Source organism: Diospyros lotus, chromosome 4 (genome assembly GCF_014633365.1).
Source record: "Diospyros lotus cultivar Yz01 chromosome 4, ASM1463336v1, whole genome shotgun sequence".
Classification (NCBI taxonomy): Eukaryota; Viridiplantae; Streptophyta; class Magnoliopsida; order Ericales; family Ebenaceae; genus Diospyros; species Diospyros lotus.
Genome location: NC_068341.1, coordinates 8,305,698 through 8,329,834, shown reverse-complemented (window position 1 = coordinate 8,329,834; position 24,137 = coordinate 8,305,698). Strand labels below are relative to the sequence as shown.

At 37.2% G+C, this 24,137-nt stretch overlaps 1 protein-coding gene across 1 annotated transcript; it reads right to left on the bottom strand.

The window, feature by feature from the left end:
• Positions 1-1,464: 1,464 nt before the first annotated feature.
• LOC127799229 (lysine histidine transporter-like 5) lies at positions 1,465-19,327 on the bottom strand (the record flags this gene model as incomplete). Its single annotated transcript, XM_052333047.1, is given in 10 exon segments — positions 1,465-1,476; positions 13,361-13,452; positions 14,098-14,166; positions 14,169-14,199; positions 14,332-14,469; positions 14,472-14,759; positions 18,555-18,905; positions 18,986-19,039; positions 19,042-19,176; positions 19,304-19,327. Coding segments are annotated over 10 exon segments (1,194 nt in total), but the record flags the coding sequence as incomplete, so codon positions are not given.
• Positions 19,328-24,137: the final 4,810 nt, after the last annotated feature.

Below are 24,137 nucleotides of genomic sequence, written 5' to 3'. Positions count from 1 at the left end.
CAGACTAATTCCCAAAATCACACCAGATTGGATAAAATTCATATGGTTATGGGTTAAACAAGGGTAACGAAAGAAGTTGTACTACAAATGGCTCAAATGGGCTAACAAGATGTTGATTTAAAGAAAAAAAAAATAAAATAAAATAGGCTCAAAATGAAAGAAATTGATCCCCCTATCATGCTTCTCAGTCATCTAATTCATAGTTTGAAACCAGTCAAATTCATCCGCTATCATACTAGACATTCAAAGCGAATTGATATTTTGAAGCCATTGAAAAGATAAGATAAACAAGAGAGCATATTTAGAGTAAGTGTTATTTCACTCAGAATTAACGGTTATTAGGCTCAAACACTTGCTTGGGTAATAGTCTCCACTTCTGTTGAGGGATCATACAGTGTACTAATCAGCTAATTACTGTTACCTTTGACTTTATGACCGATAACCAATTTCTAAATTTTGAATCCCTGATGAATGTAAATTACTTATTCTCATGCATAAACGTTTTCAAATGAGAAATCAATGCATTCATGTTTCGTATTGCAAACTTAACCGGCTATCAGTGCATAACTTTAAAGCTTTAGGAATAACATTATTTAAAACACATAATAATTTTTTTTTTTTTTTTTTATAAGAGTAGATAAAGACAATCAATTCCCACAAGACTACAAACTAGTAATTACAAACTCACAGTTAAATATAAACCAGATGATTCATGACTAGACCTTACACCCCCCCAACTTGAATTGCAGTAATAAATCAGGGTTGTTAGGAATACCTGTAACTCCACAAGTCCATAGATTTGCTGTGAACTGCTAAAACTTAAACAACAAATGAGCACACCATATAGATATATATTTATATTTTCACACCAAAATAAAAATTTCATGCAAGTCATAAGATAAGCAAAATGCGTCTCAAGAGTACAAAAAGTACTCCTTACTCAGCCATCTTATCAAAGACTTTGCTAACAACATTCCACAATTTTGTTTTTTTTTGTTTTTTTTTTGTTTTTGTTTTTTGTTTTTTTTTAAAAGAAACACAATCAAGAAAAATTCTGCGAGTTGTACAATAACTAGATGCGTCTCAAGAGTACAAAAAGTACTCCTTACTCAGCCATCTTAATAAAGAGCATTTCTCACAGTGATAAATCTAAATTAATCGGACCCCTTTGGCGCTTGTTACTAATTGCCTTAGACCAGTCTATCCGAGGCTCATGAGGATCGTACTGTGGAACATAAGCATGTAATTTCTCTAACAGCTTATCAATGGTGGATGCAGAAATGAGAATCTTTCTTGCTAAACGAGAAATGAACTGTTGGTCCACAGCCTGATCAAGAAAAGAGAGTAACCCATCGAAAAAATGGTTAACATTTGAAAGTCCAATGGGTTTGGTATGGAGATTACTCTTGGCCCAGGAGATTATACAAAAGATTTCTTCAAGTGTTCCAAAACCTCCTGGTAAAGCAATGAAGGCATCTGACTGATAAATCTTACAAGCCATGCGCTCAGACATAGAAGTCGTTTCTATAAGTTGACCGCGTGTAATCCCGGAAATATGTGGTTCAGCTAAAGGGATTGGCATTATACCTACCACAGATGAATTTCCAAGATGTACAGCTTGTGAAACATAACTATTCAATCCACGACTTCCCCCTCCATATACCAAATTAATTTTTTTCTCTCCTAATTTTTTACCAAGTTCGCTCGCTGCAAGTGCATAACAAATATCGCTCCCAAGTTGAGAGCCACAAAGTACACATATGGTATTGATTCGACGAACTAACTGGCCTTCCATGTTTGTTCCTTTTGTATGTCCTGAAAAGAAGTTTGGCGATCAAAAGTAGCTATACAACAATTCAACAAGAAATAAATACAAACAAAAATCATGCGTATGTATAAGTAGTTGTGATTGTGGCTCACATCTTCCTCTGGTTTTACGTCCAGAAACGGTTTAAACACTTTCTATGAAGCGGGGATAAGCTTCCCATCCAATTTTCTTATAGATTGGCAAACAGGGTCTTTTTTAGTCAGATTCCCAAGACTATAGCGTTGGTGGTCACTTCTGAACTGGGTCCATAAAGCAAGAAGTTCTCTTTGCACTATTCCACATGGATGCGTCTCAAGAGTCAATCGGATATCATCCAGAGACTCCTTACTCAGTCCATCCTTTATGAAACTAATTTTATCTTCTCGATTTATGGACGTAAACCCCACAGATTTGCATCGTGTGTTACAGGTCCATCGAGCACATTTGTAACAACCATTCACTCTTTTCGCTCTTCTTTTCTTCGCAAAACTACTCTTCCCTAAGCCTGAAAAATGCTTAAAACTAGGTGAAGTTTCACCAGCTAATCGAACTTTTGCTTCGATCAGCCAACGAATATCTTCAGGGATGTTATTAAGCATCAACAACCTAAGTCTTTCACACCTAGCAACATAAATTTTTTTCAAATCATTCTGCGGGAGAGATGGATAGTACTTGTGAATTTTTGAGAGATAAAGATCCATTTTTTTTTTTTTTAACTATACTAAGAAAAAAAAAAAAAGTAAAGAACTATAAACTTTACAAAAGGGATGAGAGTACCTGATCGGAGAATAACACAAAAGAGAGAAGACTGAGCTCAAGAAGGGTGGCTTGCCTTATACAGATATGGAGTCTCTTATAGAGCAATGACCATCACTATTTTACACTCGGCTCGAGACATGCCATAATTACAGGGTTATGCTTGGCGTCTCTTTTTCAACGCTTGGTGCCTCATTTTTCAACATTTGGCAGTGTGCCTTATCCTTTATAGGGCAGTGTGATTGCACTGCCCAAGAAAAGATAGCTACCACCAGCGTCAATTATGTCTCTCTCAATTCAAATTTTTTTTTATTATTATTTTATTATTTTTTTAATTTTTTTTATTCTTATTCTTATTATTATTATTATTTTTTTTATTTTTTTTTTAAATAAATGTTTTGTTTTAGGGGCCCAATAAAATCATACATACCACACAAGATAATATTATCGAGTCTAACAAAATTATTTGCACAATAGATCAGTTTCAAACACCAATAAAATCAAGTACACCTTACCCCCCAACTTAAATTGCGCATTGTCCTCAATCGACAATAAAAGGATAGAAGATAGGCATACTTGGTGGTCTTCAATGCATGAACTCGTATGCAAAAATTTTTTTATTTAGACTGCACACAGAGAAACACTATTTGAATCAAAGTTAATTAAGTAATGCAGAAAATGAACAACTTATATATATAATTCTTTATTATTTTATTTTATTTTTTTCTTTTTTTATTTAATTTTATTATTATTATTATTTTTTTTTTTTCAGATCTATAAACATCCATTTAACCTAAATGGAAAGGTGGTCTTTTAACGTCAGATTCCCAGACGATAGGAAACTTTCCCTACTCATCAGATGATGATGGATCATCTAAATCCACAACTCCTTCATTCTCCTCAACACTACCCTGATATGGTTTCAACCTATGACCATTGACTGTTAGAAGCTGTCCTGACTCCGGATTTTCTATCTCAAATGCCCCATATCCTGAGATGGACTTGATTACAAAGGGGCCGACCCATCGAGACTTCAATTTTCCTGGGAATAGATGCAATCGAGAATCATACAAGAGTACCCGTTGCCCTACCTGAAAGCTTTTTCGAATGATGTGCCGATCATGTAACTCTTTCATGCGAACCTTGGCCAATCGTGCATTTTCAAATGCTTCATTCCGAATTTCCTCAAGTTCATTCAATTGGAGCTTCCTGGATAAGCCTGCTTCAGTTAGACTCTTGTTGATCTTATGAATTGCCCAATATGCTTTATGCTCAATTTCCACCGGCAGATGACAAGATTTACCGTATACTAGCCTATAGGGAGACATTCCCAAAATTGTTTTGTAAGCTGTTCTGTATGCCCAAAGAGCGTCTACTAGTCTTAAGGACCAATCCTTACGATTAGCAGCAACAGTCTTTTCCAATATGCGCTTTATCTCCCTATTGGCTAGCTCGGCTTGACCATTGGTTTGGGGATGGTATGGTGTTGCAACTTTATGCAGTACACCATATTTCTTCATTAATCCTGCCATTACTTTATTACAAAAATGGGAACCCCCATCACTGATGATTGCTCGTGGCATCCCAAATCGACTGAATATATTTTCTTTCAAAAATTTCACGACAGTCCTATGGTCATTTGTTCTGGCCGGGATTGCTTCTACCCATTTGGACACATAGTCAACAGCAAGTAAGATGTATTCATGACCAAATGAATTGACAAATGGGCCCATAAAATCCATACCCCAACAGTCAAAAACTTCTAACACTTGGATCGGATGTAATGGCATCATGTTTCTCCTTGACAGACTTCCTAACCTTTGACATCGATCACAATTTGAACAGAACTTGTACACATCCTTGAACAGTGTCGGCCAATAAAATCCACTCTGAAAAATTTTTGCAACTGTTTTCTTGACAGAAAAATGGCCTCCACATGCAAGAGTATGACTGAAATTGATGACACTTTGTTGCTCATGATCGGGTATGCATCTACGGATGATTTGGTCAGGACAATACTTGAAGAGGTAGGGCTCATCCCAAAAGAATGTTCTGACTTTTCTGAAGAATTTATGCCTATCTTGCTTACTCCAATGGTCTGGGATCAGACCAGTTGCCAGGTAGTTCGCAATGTCGGCATACCAAGGGACAACAGATGATGCACGAATAACATTCACTTTAAACAGTTGCTCATCAGGGAAATTGTCATGAATTGGTTCATCAAATTGTGTGAGATCTTGACTTGGAATCCTTGACAAATGGTCAGCCACCACATTTTCTACTCCCTTCTTGTCTCTGATTTCAATGTTGAACTCTTGCAGGAGTAAGATCCATCGGAGCAGACGGGGTTTTGCATCTTGCTTTGTGAACAAATACTTCAGAGCAGCGTGATCAGTAAAAATGATCACTAGTGACCCTACGAGGTAAGATCGAAACTTGTCCAGGGCAAAGACAACTGCTAGTAACTCTTTCTCTGTAGTGGTGTAATTCTTTTGTGCCTCATTAAGAGTTTTGCTAGCATAATATATCACATGAGGTTTCTTATCCTTCCTCTGCCCTAACACAGCTCCTACCGCATAATCACTAGCATCGCACATAAGTTCAAACGGGAGGGACCAATCAGGGGACTGAATGATAGGTGCTGAAATGAGTGCATCTTTCAATTTATCAAAAGCATTTTGACAGGCAGGACTCCATTCAAACGGAACTTCTTGAGACAACAAATGGCACAAGGGTCTTGTTATGGTGCTAAAGGAAGCAATGAATCTCCTATAAAACCCTGCATGTCCCAAAAAACTTCTGATGTCTTTCACATTCCTAGGGATGGGGAGTTTTTGAATTGTTTCAATTTTTGACCTGTCTACCTCCATCCCCCTAGATGAAACGATGTGCCCCAAGACTATGCCCTGTTTCACCATGAAGTGACATTTTTCCCAATTGAGTATCAGATTTGTTTCCTCACATCTTGCTAAAACCTTTTTCAGATTCTCCAAACAGGCCTCAAAGTTACTTCCATAAACAGAAAAGTCATCCATAAATACTTCAACAATCTGCTCAACCATTTCACTGAAAATGCTCATCATACACCTTTGAAAGGTGGCTAGAGCATTGCATAACCCAAATGGCATGCGCCTGTATGCAAATGTCCCAAATGGACATGTGAAAGTTGTCTTCTCTTGATCTTCTAGTGCAATTTCTATCTGATTGTACCCTGAGTAGCCATCTAAGAAACAATAGTAGGCTTGGCCTGTTATTCTCTCCAGAACTTGATCCAAGAAAGGCAAAGGAAAATGATCTTTCCTTGTCACAGAATTGAGCTTTCTATAATCAATGCACATACGCCATCCTGTCTGGATGCGCGTGGGAATCAGTTCATTGTTCTCATTTTTTACAACAGTGACTCCAGACTTTTTGGGTACTACCTGTGTTGGACTTACCCACTTAGAATCAGAGATTGGGTAAATTATTTCAGCATCCAATAGCTTAAGCACTTCTTTTCTGACAACTTCTTTCATGTTGGGATTTAATCTCCTTTGCATTTGCCTAACTGGTTTTGCTCCTTCTTCCAAGAATATCTTATGAGTACAGATCAAAGGGCTAATACCTTGCAAATCTGAAATGGTCCATCCTAATGACTTCCTGTGTGCTTTTAGAACTTTTATCAGTTGTTGCTCTTGCTGAGGTGTCAAACTTGAAGAGATCACCACTGGGAATGCTTCCCCTTCTCCTAGAAAGACATATTTCAAATCACTGGGCAATGGCTTTCTCTCAGGCGTGGACTGATGGCTATCAGGAGCCATGAGCTTACTGTCCAAGTTCCTTAATGGCTCTAAACCAGGCATCCATGTAGGCTTCTCACTTTCTTTGCTTATGACTTCCACTTCTTTTATTTCTTCGAGATCTTGATTTCCTTCTTTGGGTCTTCTCATGAACTCTTCAAAACAGTCATTGGTCAGTGTTTGGATCAAGTCTACCTCCTCCACTTCACTCTCAGTGTCCTGATGTTTGGCTACCCTAAAGATATTCATTTCTACAGTCATGTTCCCAAAAGATAGCTTTAACACACCATTCCTACAGTTGATGATGGCATTTGATGTGGCAAGGAATGGTCGACCTAAGATGACTGGCACAGGAGGTTGAGGCCCCTGATGCGGCTGGGTGTCCAAAACGATGAAGTCCACTGGAAAGTAGAACTTATCGATTTGTACCAGAACATCCTCCACAATTCCTCGTGGAACTTTGACTGATCGATCAGCCAGCTGAAGGGTCACTCTAGTGGGTTTAAGCTCACCTAATCCCAACTGTTGATACACACTGTATGGCAACAAATTGACACTAGCTCCTAAATCCAAGAGTGCCCGATCAACCTTTTGACTTCCTATGATGCATGTAATGGTTGGACAGCCTGGATCTTTGTATTTGGGAGGAGTTTTCAATTGGAGAATGGCGCTGACTTGTTCAGTCAAGAATGCCTTTTCATGCACATTTGTTTTCCTTTTGACAGTGCACAGATCTTTCAAAAACTTTGCATATGAAGGTGTTTGTTTGATTGCATCCAACAGCGGGATGTTGATTCTCACTTGCTTAAACACTTCATATATATCTGCATTTTGTTGCTCTTTTTTCAAATGATTCAACCTTTGTGGAAAAGGTGGTTTGGGCCTGTATTGAATTTCTTTCTCATCTTCTTTTTGTTTTTCATTTTTCTCATTTTTTTCATTTTTCTCATTTTTTTCATCGGTGGATTCATGATCTTTTGGTTCTTTTTCTTCATCAACATGTTGGTTTATCCTAGGATCAGTTGGTTTCTCAATTATTCTTCCACTTCTTAGGGCAGTCACTGCTTGCACTTGTTCATGAGTGTTGGTTTCACTATTTGAAGCTTCTACCTGGTTGGTTTGCCTAATTGGGTTAGGATTAGTTTGGGATGGAAACCTCCCGGGTTCTCTCACACTCAATGTTTGTGTTATCTTGGTCAACTGGCTCCTAATGTCTTCTATGGCTCTGTTTGTTTGGTCTTGATTTTTGACAAGCTGAGCAACCTGATTATTGATACCTGTTTGACTTTGGATGAACTGGTGCAAGGTATCTTCCAAAGATCTCCTATGAGGAGGTTGGTAAGTATTGGATGAAGAACCTTGATTTTGTTGGAAGGTATGTTGTTGTGTAGGGAAGGGAGGTTGAGAATGATTTCCAGAATCATTTCTCCAAGAAAAATTGGGGTGATTTCTATTATTGGGATGGTATGAATTGTAGTTCTGATTATTCCCATAATAGGCTCCACTCTGATTTTGATTTTGTCTCCCCTCAAAGTTGTGTGAATGATTGTTATTAGTCTGCCCATACAATACCTCCTTGAAAGCAGGTAGGGTAGGACATTCTTCAGTTGAATGATCTGTTGCATCACACACAGCATACTTTACTTCCACTTGATTAACAGATTGCACCTTTTTGGGTTGCATGTTTTCAACTTTCTTTGTTAAAGCAGTTAATCTTGCATTTAAATCGTCACTCTCACTCAGTTGGTATCTCCCTCTAGGTTGTGGATTTTCTCTTGAATCAAGAGCAGATGTTGGACCAACTTCCCAGTTCCTTGTATTCTCAGCCAATGTGTCAAAGAAGTGGAAAGCTTCTTCTGGAGTCTTCTCATAGAATTCTCCATTGCACATTGTAGAAACTAGCATTTTCAATTGGGGAGTGAGTGAATCATGAAAGAAACTAACCACTCTCCATTGCTCAAAAGCATGGTGCGGACAAGTGTGAAGAAGGTCTTTAAACCTTTCCCACGCTTGCGCAAAATTCTCATTTGGTTTACAGGCAAAGTTCATGATTTGTCTTTGAAGAGTAGCAGTTCTGTTGGCAGGGAAGTATTTTTTTAAGAAAGTTGTTTGCATTTCTCTCCAAGTTCCTATAGATCTAGGTGGGAGAGTGCTTAACCATATTTTTGCCTTATCTTTCAGTGAGAATGGAAAGAGTTTTAATCTTATGACATCCTCATTTGCTGTATGGTCCATGCAAGTGCTACATACTTCCTCAAATTCTTTCATATGAGTATATGGATTTTCAGAATCCATGCCATGAAAAGTTGGCAACAATTGGATTGTGCCAGGTTTGAAGTTAAACCTATGATGATTGATGGGAAGAATAATGCATGAGGGGGTTGTCTGCCTAGGAGGATGAAGATACTCCCTAAGGGGTCTGATCATCTCTTGATCAATGGGATCAGGGTCACCGTGGTCACTACCACGTGCAGACATGTTCTGTGGAAGTGGCATGTTCTCATTGTGTTGAGACATGAGTGACTGATTTTCTACAGTTTTACCTGACCTAAGTATCATACACTATGCAAAAATAAAAATAAAGTAAAAAGAAACAGAGTTACCGAATTTATCAGGAGATGCTTCTTCTTATATTTTGTTTTTCCTTTTTGTTTTTGCCTCAATCTCCCCGGCAACGGCGCCAAAATTTGACTGTACTCTCACCCTGCAATTAAAACACAATAAAAACAAATCATAATAAAACTTTTATATTTTTTTTATTTTAGTGAGAGGTTTATACTCGCCAGTGTACGAGTGCAGTTGTAGTCCAAATTTAAATTTATATTTTCTGGATGAATCCAGGTCGTCCACTGAGAGATTTATTTATGGCAAAAGAAAAAGAATGTCACACACACACACACGCATTTGGACAAATTGACAACAAGATTTTTTATGGTTTTGTTTTTAGACAACAGATACTAGAAAATAAAGTAAGGCAAAAATTGAAATAAACATTAAACGTAAAAATATGAATTTGGATAGTGCTTGAGTTAAGACAATTTCAGTACCAACCCGTTGAATCCCAAATTTTAGCATATAAGATTAGCAACATTAATTTAATTTCAGATATGAGGATTTGTTATTAAATGCAATTAAAGATAATGATAGCTCTAGTTTAAGCAATCCCCATACATGATATGCGGGATTCTAATTTAAGAAACTACCATAAATTCAATTACAATTAATACACAAAACAACTAAATTAATCATCCGGGTTTGGGTATGATAGCGTTTCCAGTTCTAGTAACTCTCATGCGTGACATGAAAGCTCTAAGTTAGGCTTACGCTCCAATCCAAACCTAGTGATTTTTCAATAATCAAAACACACTCATATTGAAGTTTAAACCAATGTTACTCATTTAAAGCGTAGCTTTCTTTGGGAATCATTGGCGTTAGACACTGTCCTTGCCTTAACCCAAGATTAGATTTAGCTACTCATCTCTATTAAATTAATTGACAACAATTTAAATGACATAATTTAAATAACAGAATTTAAATGACAGGAATTAAAATAGAAGAAACTAACCGGCCATTTAGGCGGTAGATAATTAAAATACAAGAATTAAAATTGCAAGAATTTAAAGGCAAGAAACTAACCGTCCATTTAGGCGGTGAACAATTAAAATACAAGAATGAAAATTACAGAAATTTAAAGGCACAAATTAACCGGCCATTTAGGCGGTGAATAATAAAGTAATAATAAATGACATAAGAATTTAAAAGAAGAAAGGAAGGAAGTAAGATCACAAGAGAGAATACTAAAGAAAAGGGGAAAGAACAAGAACAATTCTCAAAGAGAGAATTATAAGGAAACAACTAAACTTTGATTCAAGAATAATAATCACTCTTACAAATGCAATCAAGTGATCTATTTATAGGCCACAAGATGCAATACAAACCACACAATTTCAATTATTCAACTAGACATAATTATATCTAATGGGCACTCACACACTTAAAGTTAAATGGATTTTAGCTATAATACACACCTAATATTAAATGGATTTTAGCTAAAATACATACCTAATAAAGTATTCATAAAGTTAAATGGATTTTAGCTATAATATCCACCTAATAGTTAAGTGGATTTTAGCTAAAAAACACACCTAATAAAGTTCTCACATAAAAAATAAAAATAGATTTCTATAAATTGGTTTTTAATCTTCACTAGGATTAAAAATAATTCTTGGGCCTTCTCCAAATAATATTTTCCATGGGTTGCTCAAATTGGGCCTTAATTCTTCATGGGCTTGAATTCTTCATGGACTTTAATTTTTCATGGGTTTGATTTCTTCGTGGACTTGATTTCTCCATGGCTTTGATTTCTTCATGGACTTGAATTCTTCATGGACTTTAAGTCTTCATGGGCTTGAATTCTTCATGCCTAAAAAAAATAAAAATAATTTAATGTTATTAATAAATTATATATTATATATATGTATTACACATGGCACATATATATATTAGATTATATTATATATATATTACATGCATGCATATAATGATATATATGTATTATATATAATTTTATATATTATTATTATTTACTTTAGAACTTCATTTCATTCATCTTTCAATTTAAATTTACATATAACCATAAAATATATATTAATATCTAATTTAAACCATATTTAAGATCGAAAGAAGGGTATAATTATAACAAAATTTTTACAAAATTAATCACTAATCATGAGGGTGTTTTGTGAGTGTCACTATATTGTTGTATCACTTGAAAGAGAGTAGAGTATGTGAGGATATTTTTGTAATTATCCTTATTATAGTGGAATATTGCTCGGATCTTGCCCCGTGGTTTTTCCTTCAATATTGGAGGGTTTTTCACATTAAATTTTTGTCTCCTGTATTTTTTGCTCGTGTTCTATTTCGTGGTGGGAAAAGATGAGTCTGAGAAGCTTCCGCGATTGTTCGAATCTCTGTCCTATTTTTCCCAACACTAGCCATATAAAAGCAAGAATCTACATGAATTGAAACATATTCCTTGGGTTAATTTTGAGACACCAGTCACCAGTCACCATGAAACTAATTAAGGGAAATTCTATTTGCAACCATAAATTTTGCTTTTCGTAACCATTACACGTAAAATATTAAATTTTACTATTCGCAGCCACATTTATTACTTTGTTCAACCATTTATATACCAAATATACCCTCTAAACACTCATCCCTCAAAAAACACACCCCACGCGCATCCAAATTATTCTTCTTCGCATCAAACCCTGGTCTTCTACCTATTCTCCTTCTTTGCGCATCAAACCCTGTTCTTCTTCTTCTTTTTCTTTAGACTATTCTCATCGACCACCGCCCTCTCGTCGTCGCCCACTTCGCTTGTCTCGCCCACCTTTTTCATTAGTGTTCCCCGAAATCTCAGAAATAGGTAATGCCCATCTTTCGGGGGAGGGGTTCCCCGAACCTGCGAGATTCGGGAAACCCCATACCCCCGAATCTCGTTGTTCAGGGGGTTAAGGGTTCCCCGAACCATAAGATTCGGGGAACCCCTCATCCCCCGAATCTCGCTGTTCGGGGGGTGACGCTTCCCCGAAATATGAGATTCGAGGAACCCTATACCTCCCGAATCTCGTTGTTCGGGGGGTTAGGGATTCCCCGAACAGCGGTGTTTGGGGAACCCCTAACCCCCCGAACAATGAGATTCGGGGGTATGGGGTTCCCCGAATCTCGCCCTTCGGGGATAAGGGATTTCTCGAAAAATATGAAAGCAATGATACCAATTATATAAAATATGAAAGTAAATGATGTACAAAACTGAAACCGAACTTACCTAATTTCGCACAGTGAAATTTGGATCAGATTAGGTTGATTTATTGATATCAAAAATTAAAATTAACTCAAAAGAAAAATTAAGATTAAAGCAACATTAATTCAAAAAAAAATAAATATAATATTAATCCAAAGAACCGAGAAACAATAATTCGGAATAATTTATATACATTTGAAATAATTTATATACAAAATCATTATATATATGTATATAGTTATAATATACATACTATATAATAATATAATATGTAATAATAGTATCCATTCTCCCGAACTTATAAGTTCGGGAGAATGGATACCATTGCATTCTATGTACATATTATATAGTATAATATTATAGCATTCTATATACATATTATATAATTTAATATTATATAATTAAATTAGGAGAATTACATTCTCCTGAATCTATGATTTCGGGAAAAATGATTTTTCCCGAACTCATAGGTTCGGGAGAATTGATTTTTCTCGAATCTATGGATTCTGGGTGCTTATCGAAACATGAGGTTCGGGGTCCCTCAAACACCCAGAACGCTAGGGTTCGGGCGATTAGGGGTTCCCCGAACCTCAGGATTCGGGGCATCCCAAATCGCCCGAATCTCGGGGTTCAGGGCATCTCCCAAGCCCCGAACCCCGAGGTTCGGGGCATCCCCTACCCTCCAAGGCAGTGTATTTTTTATTTTTTAATTAATCTTATTTTTTAATTCATTCGTTGTGTATGTATATATAAATTATGTGATTGAACTAGTGATAGATGTTATAAATTGTGTTTTTTCTCGCCGAAACATGAATACTCGTTATCTTCTTTGTCAAACTCGGCTAAACATTTGCAGATAATAATCATCCATCACTGATAGTAATGGTTATGGCGATGAGAACTCGGCTGAGCAATGTTTGGTGTTCAATAATAGTGGCTGCTGCTCGGTGTTAAATAATAATGGTTACGCGATGTTCAGTTGTGTGTGAGAAAGTGACTGTGACAATAATGGTCGAGAAAGTGAGTGCACGCGCTTGAAGAGTACTGATGGGTGGTTGAGCGTTAAATATTTAAATGAAGGGCAAATATGAGTTTTCATCTCAAGGTATTTTAAGAATATTAAAAGTGGGTTACATAGAACAAAACGTATGGTTGCAAATAGAATTTCCCACTAATTAAATGATTAAATTCAAATACCCAAAAACTCACAAAATATGAAGTCGAGAAGAATGATAGCCCTCCGAAAAACCCCAACGATCCACCGAAAAATGGAAGACAAATTCCAACTAACACTGTCAAAGCTGTCAAATACAAATATATCCATTCGTAAATATTCCTCTTATTCTTCCTGCCTCTGAGGAGTTTAAATAGACCCTCTTTTATGTACCAGTTCCCTTTCAATCAATTTTAGGGAGCCCAACAAAAAGAAATTAATTTGAATGGATGATATGTAAGATCTACGAACTGCCTCTTAGGTTTTTTTTATTTTATTTTTTTCGGTTTATACAAATTTCTAGTGCTCATGGCTCACCATTATCTGAAAGATTACACATCCTCTATGAAATATATAGGAAAGTTTAGAGATAGAATAGCACTGATATCAACGAGGTTAAAGACTTTATTGCAACGTTTAGCCAAATTATCACGTTAAACAGCCATCTTAAGAATACAAAATACTCTTAACACTTTACAAATCCTCAGCTAGAGAAAAGAAAACATGAAGCACCTTGTATTCAAATATTTAAGTATTCTCAAAATTTGTTTTACGGCCAACCGAAAAAGGTTTATATAAAACAGATCAAGGAAGCAAGACTTTCCATTTTTATATTGTCGGATAAAATAACTTATAAAGCTTAACAAGAGACTCATCTTAATTTGGCCTATGTGGGGCTATATGATCATATACATGGTTGAAACCTTAAACATAGTGGAATTTGTGAGCTTACCAACATATGAACTACGAGCAGTTATGCGAGGAGGTAGTCCCGGAGTGAAATTTCGATTCTGAATTAAGATTCCAATGTATCAAACACGGACATTGCAAAAACCTTAAAAAGAAAAAGGACACAAATATGTCATTTAAGAAAAGAATTCTTATAGTATTGATTAATTAAGTATATAATTAACTAACGAGTGGTATTTAAATATTTTTGGGTAATTTTTGATTGAAATTAATGTACCTGATAACTGCCGAGGACATGGGGGAAGACCATGAAATTGGCAAGGGCAATGAGCCAAGCAGGCTTTTCTAGTGAAACAAGGACATCATCCTCCACAAGATCGCCGATAGCCCAGAATCCAGAGATTGCCACAGCACAGAAAAATAGCAGATGGCAACAATGATATAAGCAAATCTGGCTCCTCGCCACATGGGCATCTTCGATGGCTTCTCCGGTGTTGAAGGGATCGTCGCCTGAATCTCCAGCACCACACCGTGCCCGGCGAAAGCAAAGGCAATGGTGCCGAGGGCATTCATGATATCGAACACTATGCTCGCCGTAGAATGGGACCGGATTCCATGTCTAACATGCTGGTGGTGCGTGACGCCCCTCGCTGTTGAAGCCACTGTAGCCACTGCTGAATAGCTTCGACCAATAAAAGGAAAATGCTAGAAAGCCCGACAGGGTTACCGAAAGGGGGCAAAAAGATGATTTTGCTGCCATGCCTGCTCTCTCCCTTCCCCTTCCATGGATTCCCCCCTGCTCTGTGCATTTCCCCTGCCATGGCCACCGCCTCGCCTCGTCGCCGTTGTCTTGCCTTGTCTCTCTATCATCGCTGCTTTGCCTCGCCTCACCTGAGACGAGGCGGCGGCCATGGCAGGGGAGATGCATAGAGCAGGGGGGCAGTGGGCCGCTTTGCAAAATTACAAAGTGGGCGGGGGCAAAATCATCTTTTTGTCCCTTTTCTGTGAGCCGTTCAGTAGACTTGTCGGGTCCTGTAGAACGACTCCCCAAAAAAAGTGTCAGTAATTGTTAGAAGGGACATCGGATTCTAACATCATAGTTAAGGGTTTGTTTGGTTATGTTTAAAAATTTGTCAAACACTAATTTTAAAATTAGTAATTAGCATTTTGAAAAAATTAGAATTGTTTTGCCAAGTTTAACTAATAGGAATGCTACCTAATTAAAAAGCTTTCAATACAACATTTTTATTTTTAAATATTAAAACAATACCAAAAGTTTTTTTTTTTCTGTCAATAAACATTCATTGAAAAAAATCTCAAAGCATCTACAATTTTAGTTATGGCACATTTCGATCATCACAAAAAAAAAATAAAAATTGAATCAAAAGCAAAGTATATGTATCTAAACTACCAAATGAGATGATACATTTCTCGTAATATAGTTTATGTATAATCATTTCGAAAGAAGATTTCAAAAAAGCTGCACTTGTAATCTTGAAATTATGGACCACACTTTGTCTCAACTCTCTTAATATTATCAGGCTTTTTACGCCAATACCAATATTTTATGAGAAAGATATCCGATTGCTCTTCTAAAAAAATATTTTGCGAATACAACAACTACACTTTCTTTGTTCCTTTTTCTCTTTTACCTCCCTAAATATTATTTGACTTTTGTTTTATCAAACACATATACATAACTAATAATTTAAGCAAATTTTATTATTACAAAAAAATTAATTTTTTACGACGATTTTTTAGCAATAATTTTAAAAATTGCTGCAAAACATGGTATTTTGTGGCAATTTTTCAAAATTGCCGCAAAGTTTTAGCAACGATTTTCAAATAATCGTCACTAAATTTAGAAAATAATTAAATAAATAAAAAAATTAAATTAAATTTTGTGGCAATTTTTGCAAAACCGTCGTTAAATTCAAAATATAATTAAATAATAAAAAAATAAAATTAAATTAACATTTGCTTCGATTTTTCAAAATTACCACAAAATTCATTACAAAATTGAATTTTGCGGCGATTTATGAGAAATTGTCGCTAAATTCATAAAATAAAAAAATAATTAAAAATTAAAATTAATTTAACATTTGCGACTGTTTTTTAAAACCATTACAAAATTCATTATAAAATTAAAAAATAATTAAATAATTAAAAATTAAAATTAATTTAACATTTGCGGCTTTTTACAACCGTTACAAAATTTATTATAAAATTAAAAAAATAATTAAATAATTAAAAATTAAAATTAATTTAAATTAAAAAAATAATTAAAATTAATTTAACATTTGTGACGATTTTGAAAAATCGCCGCTAAATTCAAAAAATAAAGAAAATGTTAAAAATTAATTTAACATTTGCGACAAAATTCATTAAAAAATGTAATTTTAAAAAAATAAAAATAAATTTAGCAAAATTTTAATATATAATATTTTTATAATTTTAAAAAGAAATTTTTAAAAAATATATAAAATCTTCTTTTTATTTTTTAATCAATTAATTTATTTAATTTAATTCAATTAATTTATTTTTAATTTATTCCATTATCCTTTTAAAAAATAATCAATTAATTTATGTTTTTTTAAATTTATATTAAAAAATATAAAATATAATTATAAAAAATAGTGATTGAATTAGTATATAATTTATATGCACGAATATATAACAAGGAGACTTTGCAGATCAGATGATTTCGAGTGTGTACGTGTGTATGGGAAGTCTTGGGTTCGAAAATGGGAAAGAGAGAGGATGTTGAAATTAAATTTTCAGCATTGCGACGTGGCACGAGGGCACTAGTGTGCGAGCTATCACACCCGCAAACGAGGCTAGGCGCGGGTGAGGGAGACAACGGCAGTACCGCTGCTAAAATTCAAATATTTTGAAATTTTTTTAATTCAATATTTTAAGAACCGTTGCTAAATATTTTAAAAATCACTGCTAAATTTCTTATTTTGTAGCAGTTTTTAAATCGTTACAAAAAATATAATTTGCGGCAATTACTCTAGCGGTTGTTGAAAATTGCTGTTAAATGCTTCGCGACGCTTGATTTAGCGGTGATTTTCAAAATTATCGTTAAATCACTTTGTGGCGATTAAAACTGCCACAAAATGCCAAAAAAATCGCCGCTAAATACCCATTTTTTTGTAGTGTATCTAAATATTCTTTTGAAAGCTTGAGGATAAAGATAACTTAAAACTCTTTTAAGGCAAATAAAAAGGCATGGTTAAATAGTATCTATATTATATTATTTGGTCAAATCCATATTTTCTCGAATTTTGTTACTTGTACCCACAGGTTCACATCCATGAAATATCACAATATTTTGATAATTAAAATATTGTAATATATCGTGAAATTTTGTTCACCTCTTCTCTTTCTCCGTTTCTCTTGCTCAAGCAATCGACTCTTTCGTCGTTGACCTTTTCATTCTCATTCTTCATTTCTCGTCGCCTCGCCTCTTGCCACCGCTGCACATCCATCCTTTTGTTGAGGTTGCTACAATAGATCGAGGGGTATGCAGCCGCGGCGAGAAGGAGAATGCAGCGATGAGATGCGAGGCAATGACGAGAGAGGGTTGACAACAAGAGGGTCAACGGCAAGAGGCGATTTCTGGAGCAAGGGAAGAGGGAGATAAATGTATTTTGCAATTGAGTGAGAGATATTTTCGTCATTCAAGTTTTGTGTGCAAGAACTTGTGAGTAAGAGTGTGGGTACAAGTAGAAAAGTCCTATTTCCCCTCTTAAACTTTACATGAAAAGTCTATTACTTCATTGAATTTCAAATTTGACCTATTGAATACTTTAACTTTTATAATTTATACATATTGACTATTTAATTATTTAGTTAGCATTGAATGTGTAACGAACGTGTCATTAATCACGCAAAATAGTGACCAAATATCCGACTAAAAAAATTGAAATATATATATATACACACATGGACTGACATGTGCATAGACACACACTTTTATACACGGACTATGAGTTGTTAGTCAGAACAAAGAGGATAAGAAATGGTGAGTCAGTCGTGGGTCGCTAGCGAGAGCAAAGAGGACGGAGAATGGTGGGTTGGTCATGGGTTGCCAGTTGGGGCAAAGAGGAAAGGTTAGGTTCGGTCAAGATGACGACAACTAATAGGATACTTGATTTTTCCATTTGGGTTGATAGAAGACGAGAAACGGGAGCAAAGACGACAGTCAAAGACAAAAAGTAAGGTAGAATGAAGGATTGGTTCAATAAGTTCTTCTTCTATTTTTCTTTTCTTCTATTTTTCTTAATTCAAGCATTATTTTAAAATCAGATTAGATAGTCAGTGTAAATTAAAAAGATTAATGGGTTAGATTTAAATTTCAGGTTTGATGGACTTTTGGGAGGAAAAATATGAGGTTAGCCTTATATTTTGAAAGAGTTCCATGGTTACGAAGAAATGGCCAAGCATTAAAGATTGTTGATTCCCAGAAAGACATGAGTGCAGCAAGCAAGAGGAAACCAGTTTCAAGGAATTGAAATTGGGGCTTTGTGACAATATCAGTTGCATAGCCGCGAAAAAGACGATGAAAAATGTCTGCCTAATCGAGCCGATCTTCGGAGAGAGCAGAACGGCGCATTTCTTCGGTGACTTCCCGCCGGTGACCATGTACACAATGTCGGAGGCCACCTGAACCATCAGCTGCTGGGGCATCACGATCCAGTAGCCAAGTTTCTCGCCGAAGGCATGCTGCCCCAGTTCGTGGTATCGATCGAAACGCTTTCCCGGCACATGTTCGTGCAGCTCAACCATCTGCCACAATGTGTAATAGGTGACCACCCAGGAAATTGCAATCGACGCGATCCCGGGAACTCCGCAAATTGCCACCAACAGTTGGTAACATGGCGTTATTAATTACTGAATTTATGGGACTACGTAATATAAAACATATACCAGCCGAGCTGGGACATGGCGAATGGTAAGCCGAAGACACCGGCGCCAACCATATGGCTGTCACGTTGTGGAAGGCTAAGTACCACCATTTTCCTTTCCTGGATGCTGTCACGGGCAACCAATTATTCAATTCCTCGGGGTTTTGGGTTCTTGTAGTGTCGACATTAGCCGAAGTATTTGTGCCCGTTTCCTGACAGAACATGACCGGATCATCGTAAAAACAAAAAAGGAACATATATATTGGGAAGACAAGATTAACAGTCGTGCACAAACTGAGATCAAACTAGCTAGTTTTAGTTTCAACCTCGATACTTTACCATGATGGCCTCTGAGTTGGGCATCTCTTCTGCCTCCTAGAATATATGACTACAGAATCTTGTTCCCCTGATATATAGAACTTGATCATCGATCCTCTTAAAAGAAAACAGAAGAAAGAAAACTGATTGGTGGTTTTTCAGTTCTTGTAAGCATAGGCTAAGAGATTTAACTTTTGGGGGTATACATCCAAAGATCCTAATTTGGTGGGATTTTGAATTATTCTTGGAATCTCACATCTACAGTTTGAAGACACGTAATGTAAATATATATATATATCCTTTTCAAATTTCCGCCAAGAATTATACATGAGATGACCGGATGGGACAGTTTCCTAAGTTTTAGTTATCAGTACTAGTACTGCTGAACATGGAAGAACTTAAATAAAGCCATACGCGTGTGAAAATCAAATGCCATTTCTAATGACGATGGAACAGGTACTTTAACCTAAGAACATGGGACGAGTCAGTTTCCTACGCAGTATCATTCAAAGTGGACGACAACACCACCATAGATGTGTGTATTGAGTAAACTAGAGAGAGTGCTACATAGGTTGGCATCTTCCAAAATTAGCATATACACTCCATGTTAGGTATCAGAGAGAGAGAGATAGTTCCAAGGAAATTAAAAGTTATAAACGAGTTTCCAAGATTAATCAATCAGGAATTAGTTGGACTACAAACTGACTTGGGAGTATTAACTTAATTGACCGGCTCTCTGAAATGGTGCTGCTGGTTGGCTCTTTCCTCTCGATAAATGAGTAATGTAGGTGTTCTTGTAATGCAATAATTGAAATTTATTTGTCTCAAGGAAGCTCATTAGAAAGTTAATTAGCAAGACCAGACAAAAGGACAAGGTCTGCTTAATTAGAAGAGATCAACTCAAGGTGTCCCGAGGAAGGGTGGCTCCGAAAGGGTCTTCGAACATCTGAAGCTGCTAAAGGGTCTTTTGAGGGAGCTGTAATAGGATCTTTTGAAGGGGTTTTCTAGAGCTTTGGGTTTTCCGGTCTTTCGATTTGCAAGACAAAAAACAATCAAAAGATATGTGGGGATCTTTTTTGTGTAGACTTTTCAATGCCTAAGTCAAGTATAGTCATGATGCGTAAGAGGTTATGTAAATGCAATGCAATACAGATGGTGCCTTCAGAAGAATAGGAACTCTTTGGATGAGGTGTGCGTGGAAGAGTTATAAGGGGGTTTTCTAGTTTTTTGAAAGGATTGGGAAGGTGAAAGGTCGGGGGGGTATTTATACCCCTCAAAGAATTGGGATACGTGGCAATTCAAGACATGTGGCATGCATGCACAACGTTGCGTAGCACGACCTTTTGGAGAAGAGTGTTTGGCTATCACTGGGTTAGGCTTCAAGAGAACCAGCCATTCGAGGGAGTTAGAGGGTCCTCAAGAGGAAGTAATACTTGAAAGGTTTTCGAAAGATTACCTAAACTTTCGGGAAGGTTGGTTCCCAAAGAGTCTTCAAAAGGGCTTGAAATGGCTTTTTTTGAGAGAACTTTAAGTAACATAGTGGAAGATATGATATAATAGTATGTGATGATACGGAGCCGATCACCTTCTTCTGTCTCGGACCAAGTACCTACAAAAAGGGTGGGGACTCGCTCCCCGTGATCCCTCCGACGCTCAAGTCAGTTCATAGGATTTTTGAGGAGTATAATAGTAATGAAAAAATAATATATGAGTCCCTTAGAAGTTAGATCAGATACCTGTAGAGGTTGTCCTCTATTTATAGATGTCCGTTAGCCTTTCCCTTAGGAGATAAGATATATTTCAAAAAGAGATGTCGATCCCCTTTCTATGGGGAGAAAAGATAATCTTCCCTAATAGAGATAATTCTTGAGATATTTAAAGATATCATTGGTTGACTTAATCTTCCTCTTTATCTCTTTCCAGTTCAAAATCATAATAAATATTATAAAGATAAGCGGAGCTCCTAAGTCTTGACACGTGGCGATCGCCCATTGGCCTTTACTAGCACACATGGCTCCAAGTTAATAGTAACTTCTAGGGGTAGCACAGTAAAATTGCCCCCTATAAATATTGCCTCATCACTTGCCCCTCACTCCTTGAGCTGATCGAGCGAGGAGTTTGAGTAGCTGAAGGAGTAGTCATCATTGTTTTTCTGAGCCTCTGTAAAAAATTCTGCTAAAAATTTGGGTTAGCAGTCTTGGATGTTGAATTCGCTTCTTAAGTCTCCCGATGCCTTTTCAGTCTTCCCATGCAAAGGGTGATTAGGTCGCTCGAGGTGATAGTGACGTTCGAGAATTTTCCTGTAGTAGAAAAGGGGCCAGCTCTTAAATTAGTACATATATATATTTTTATTGTTATTTTTGGCCTAGGACCGAGGCTATGCTAGTTGAGGCCGCATTCCTCATCTTCGGGGGCCGCTGGCTAAGGCTGTGGGGGCCGAGGCCGCTTGCCTTATCTTCGGGGCCGTTTGGCCGAAGCTGTGTTGTTCGAGGCTGCGTGCCTTGCCTTCGGGGCCATTGGCCGAAGCTGTGTTGGTCGAGGCCGCGTGCCTTGCCTTCGGGGCCATTGGCCGAGGCTATGGTCCCCTTTGGTCTTCGTTTGGCGGAGGTTCGTAATCTTCGAACTGGTGCCTTAATTAGTAGGGGTGGTCCCCTTTGGTCTTCATTTGACGGAGGTTCGTAGCCTCCGAACTGGTACCTTAATTAGTAGGGGTGGTCCTCTCTGGTCTTCATTTGGCGGAGGTTCGTAGCCTCCGAACTGGTACCTTAATTAGTAGGGGTGGTCCCCTTTGGTCTTCATTTGGCGGAGGTTCGTAGCCTCCGAACTGATGCCTTAATTAGTAGGGGTGGTCCTCTCTGGTCTTCATTTGGCGGAGGTTCGTAGCCTCCGAACTGGTACCTTAATTAGTAGGGGTGGTCCCCTTTGGTCTTCATTTGGCGGAGGTTCGTAGCCTCTGAACTGATGCCTTAATTAGTAGGGGTGGTCCTCTCTGGTCTTCATTTGGCGGAGGTTCGTAGCCTCCGAACTGGTACCTTAATTAGTAGGGGTGGTCCCATTTGGTCTTCATTTGGCGGAGGTTCGTAGCCTCCGAACTGGTACCTTAATTAGTAGGGGTGGTCCCCTTTGGTCTTCGTTTGCACATGCTGGCTTGGATTTGTAGTTGATGACAAGATTTTAAAGAATATCCATATTTTATTTTCGCGGTTCGGCGAAATGCCTACGTCCGCAATTAGAAATAATGTTCATACTTTGTCTCCGCGGTTCGGTCTTGATGCCTACATCCGCAGTCAGAGATAATGTGTGTTCGGGGGTTCGGGGCCCTGCGAGGATCATATTTAATCCTTTCATCTTGAGTGTTTGGGGGTTCGAGGCCCCCCGAGGATCATATCTGATCCTTTGTTTTTCAGTGTTCGGGGGTTCGGGGCCCCCCGAGGATCACATCTGATCCTTTGCTTTTTAGTGTTCGGGGGTTCGGGGCCCCCCGAGGATCACATCTGATCCTTTGCTTTTGAGTGCTCGGGGGTTCGAGGCCCCCCGGGGATCATATCTGATCCTTTACTCTTACGTTGTCGAGGCCTTTCGGACCTTCGATTTTCATGCGCACATAATGGCTTGGATTATAGTTGATGACGGGATTTCAAATAATATCCTTATTTTATTTTCGCGGTTCGGTGAAATGCCTACGTCCGCAATTAAAGAATAATAATATTTTGTCTTCGCGGTTCGGCGTAACGCCTACATCCGCAATTAAAGAATAACAAATATTTTGTTTTCGCGGTTCGGCGTAACGCCTACATCCCCAATTAAAGAATAACAAATATTTTGTTTTCGCGGTTCGGCGTAACGCCTACATCCGCAATTAAAGAATAACAAATATTTTGTTTTCGCGGTTCGGCGTAATGCCTACGTCCGCAATTAAATAGAGTATTTTATTTTTGCGGTTCGGCATAACGCCTACATCCGCAGGTGTTCGGGGCAAGCCTTTCGTCTGCTAACGTTATTAATCCCGAACATTTTAACAGAATCAATTAAAATTCAAGTCATTAGAGCATATCTATCAAGCAATTCAAATTAAAACCTTTTGCATATATCTAGCAATTCTCCAATAAATAGTAGTTAAAACACTAGAATGATAAAACAAGGGAAATAAGTTTTAACCAAAGCGATATTAACGGAGCTTCCGTCGCAACCATTATCGCTGCTTGCTGCGGCCATCGCCTGGCTCATCCATGGTGGTTTCTGGGTATACACCACTTTTCCAGGAAGTCTTCCCCTTTAATATTATAATATAACACCTCTTTTCTTATTTACTCCACTAGGCTTCCATGATAAGCTTTTCTCCAACATATATATATATTCATATAATATGAATGTAATGGCAGAATTACGCTTCTTTTATGTGATTGAACATATATATATATATATATATATGGATCTTTTGGCCTTCTCTTTCAATTATTTTTACATAAAACAATAATTGAAAAATAAAATCGTAGGAGGCACAAAAAATATTAAAAGAGAAACAAGCGTACCCATGATGCGATCAGCAAATACGTGTAATTGAGTTGAATAGATTTCCTACGGCTTGAAATTGTACTTGGAAAACAGAAGGAAAAGACGAAGGCCCCACGGTGGGCGCCAATTGATGATACGGAGCCGATCACCTTCTTCTGTCTCGGACCAAGTACCTACAAAAAGGGTGGGGACTCGCTCCCCGTGATCCCTCCGACGCTCAAGTCAGTTCATAGGATTTTTGAGGAGTATAATAGTAATGAAAAAATAATATATGAGTCCCTTAGAAGTTAGATCAGATACCTGTAGAGGTTGTCCTCTATTTATAGATGTCCGTTAGCCT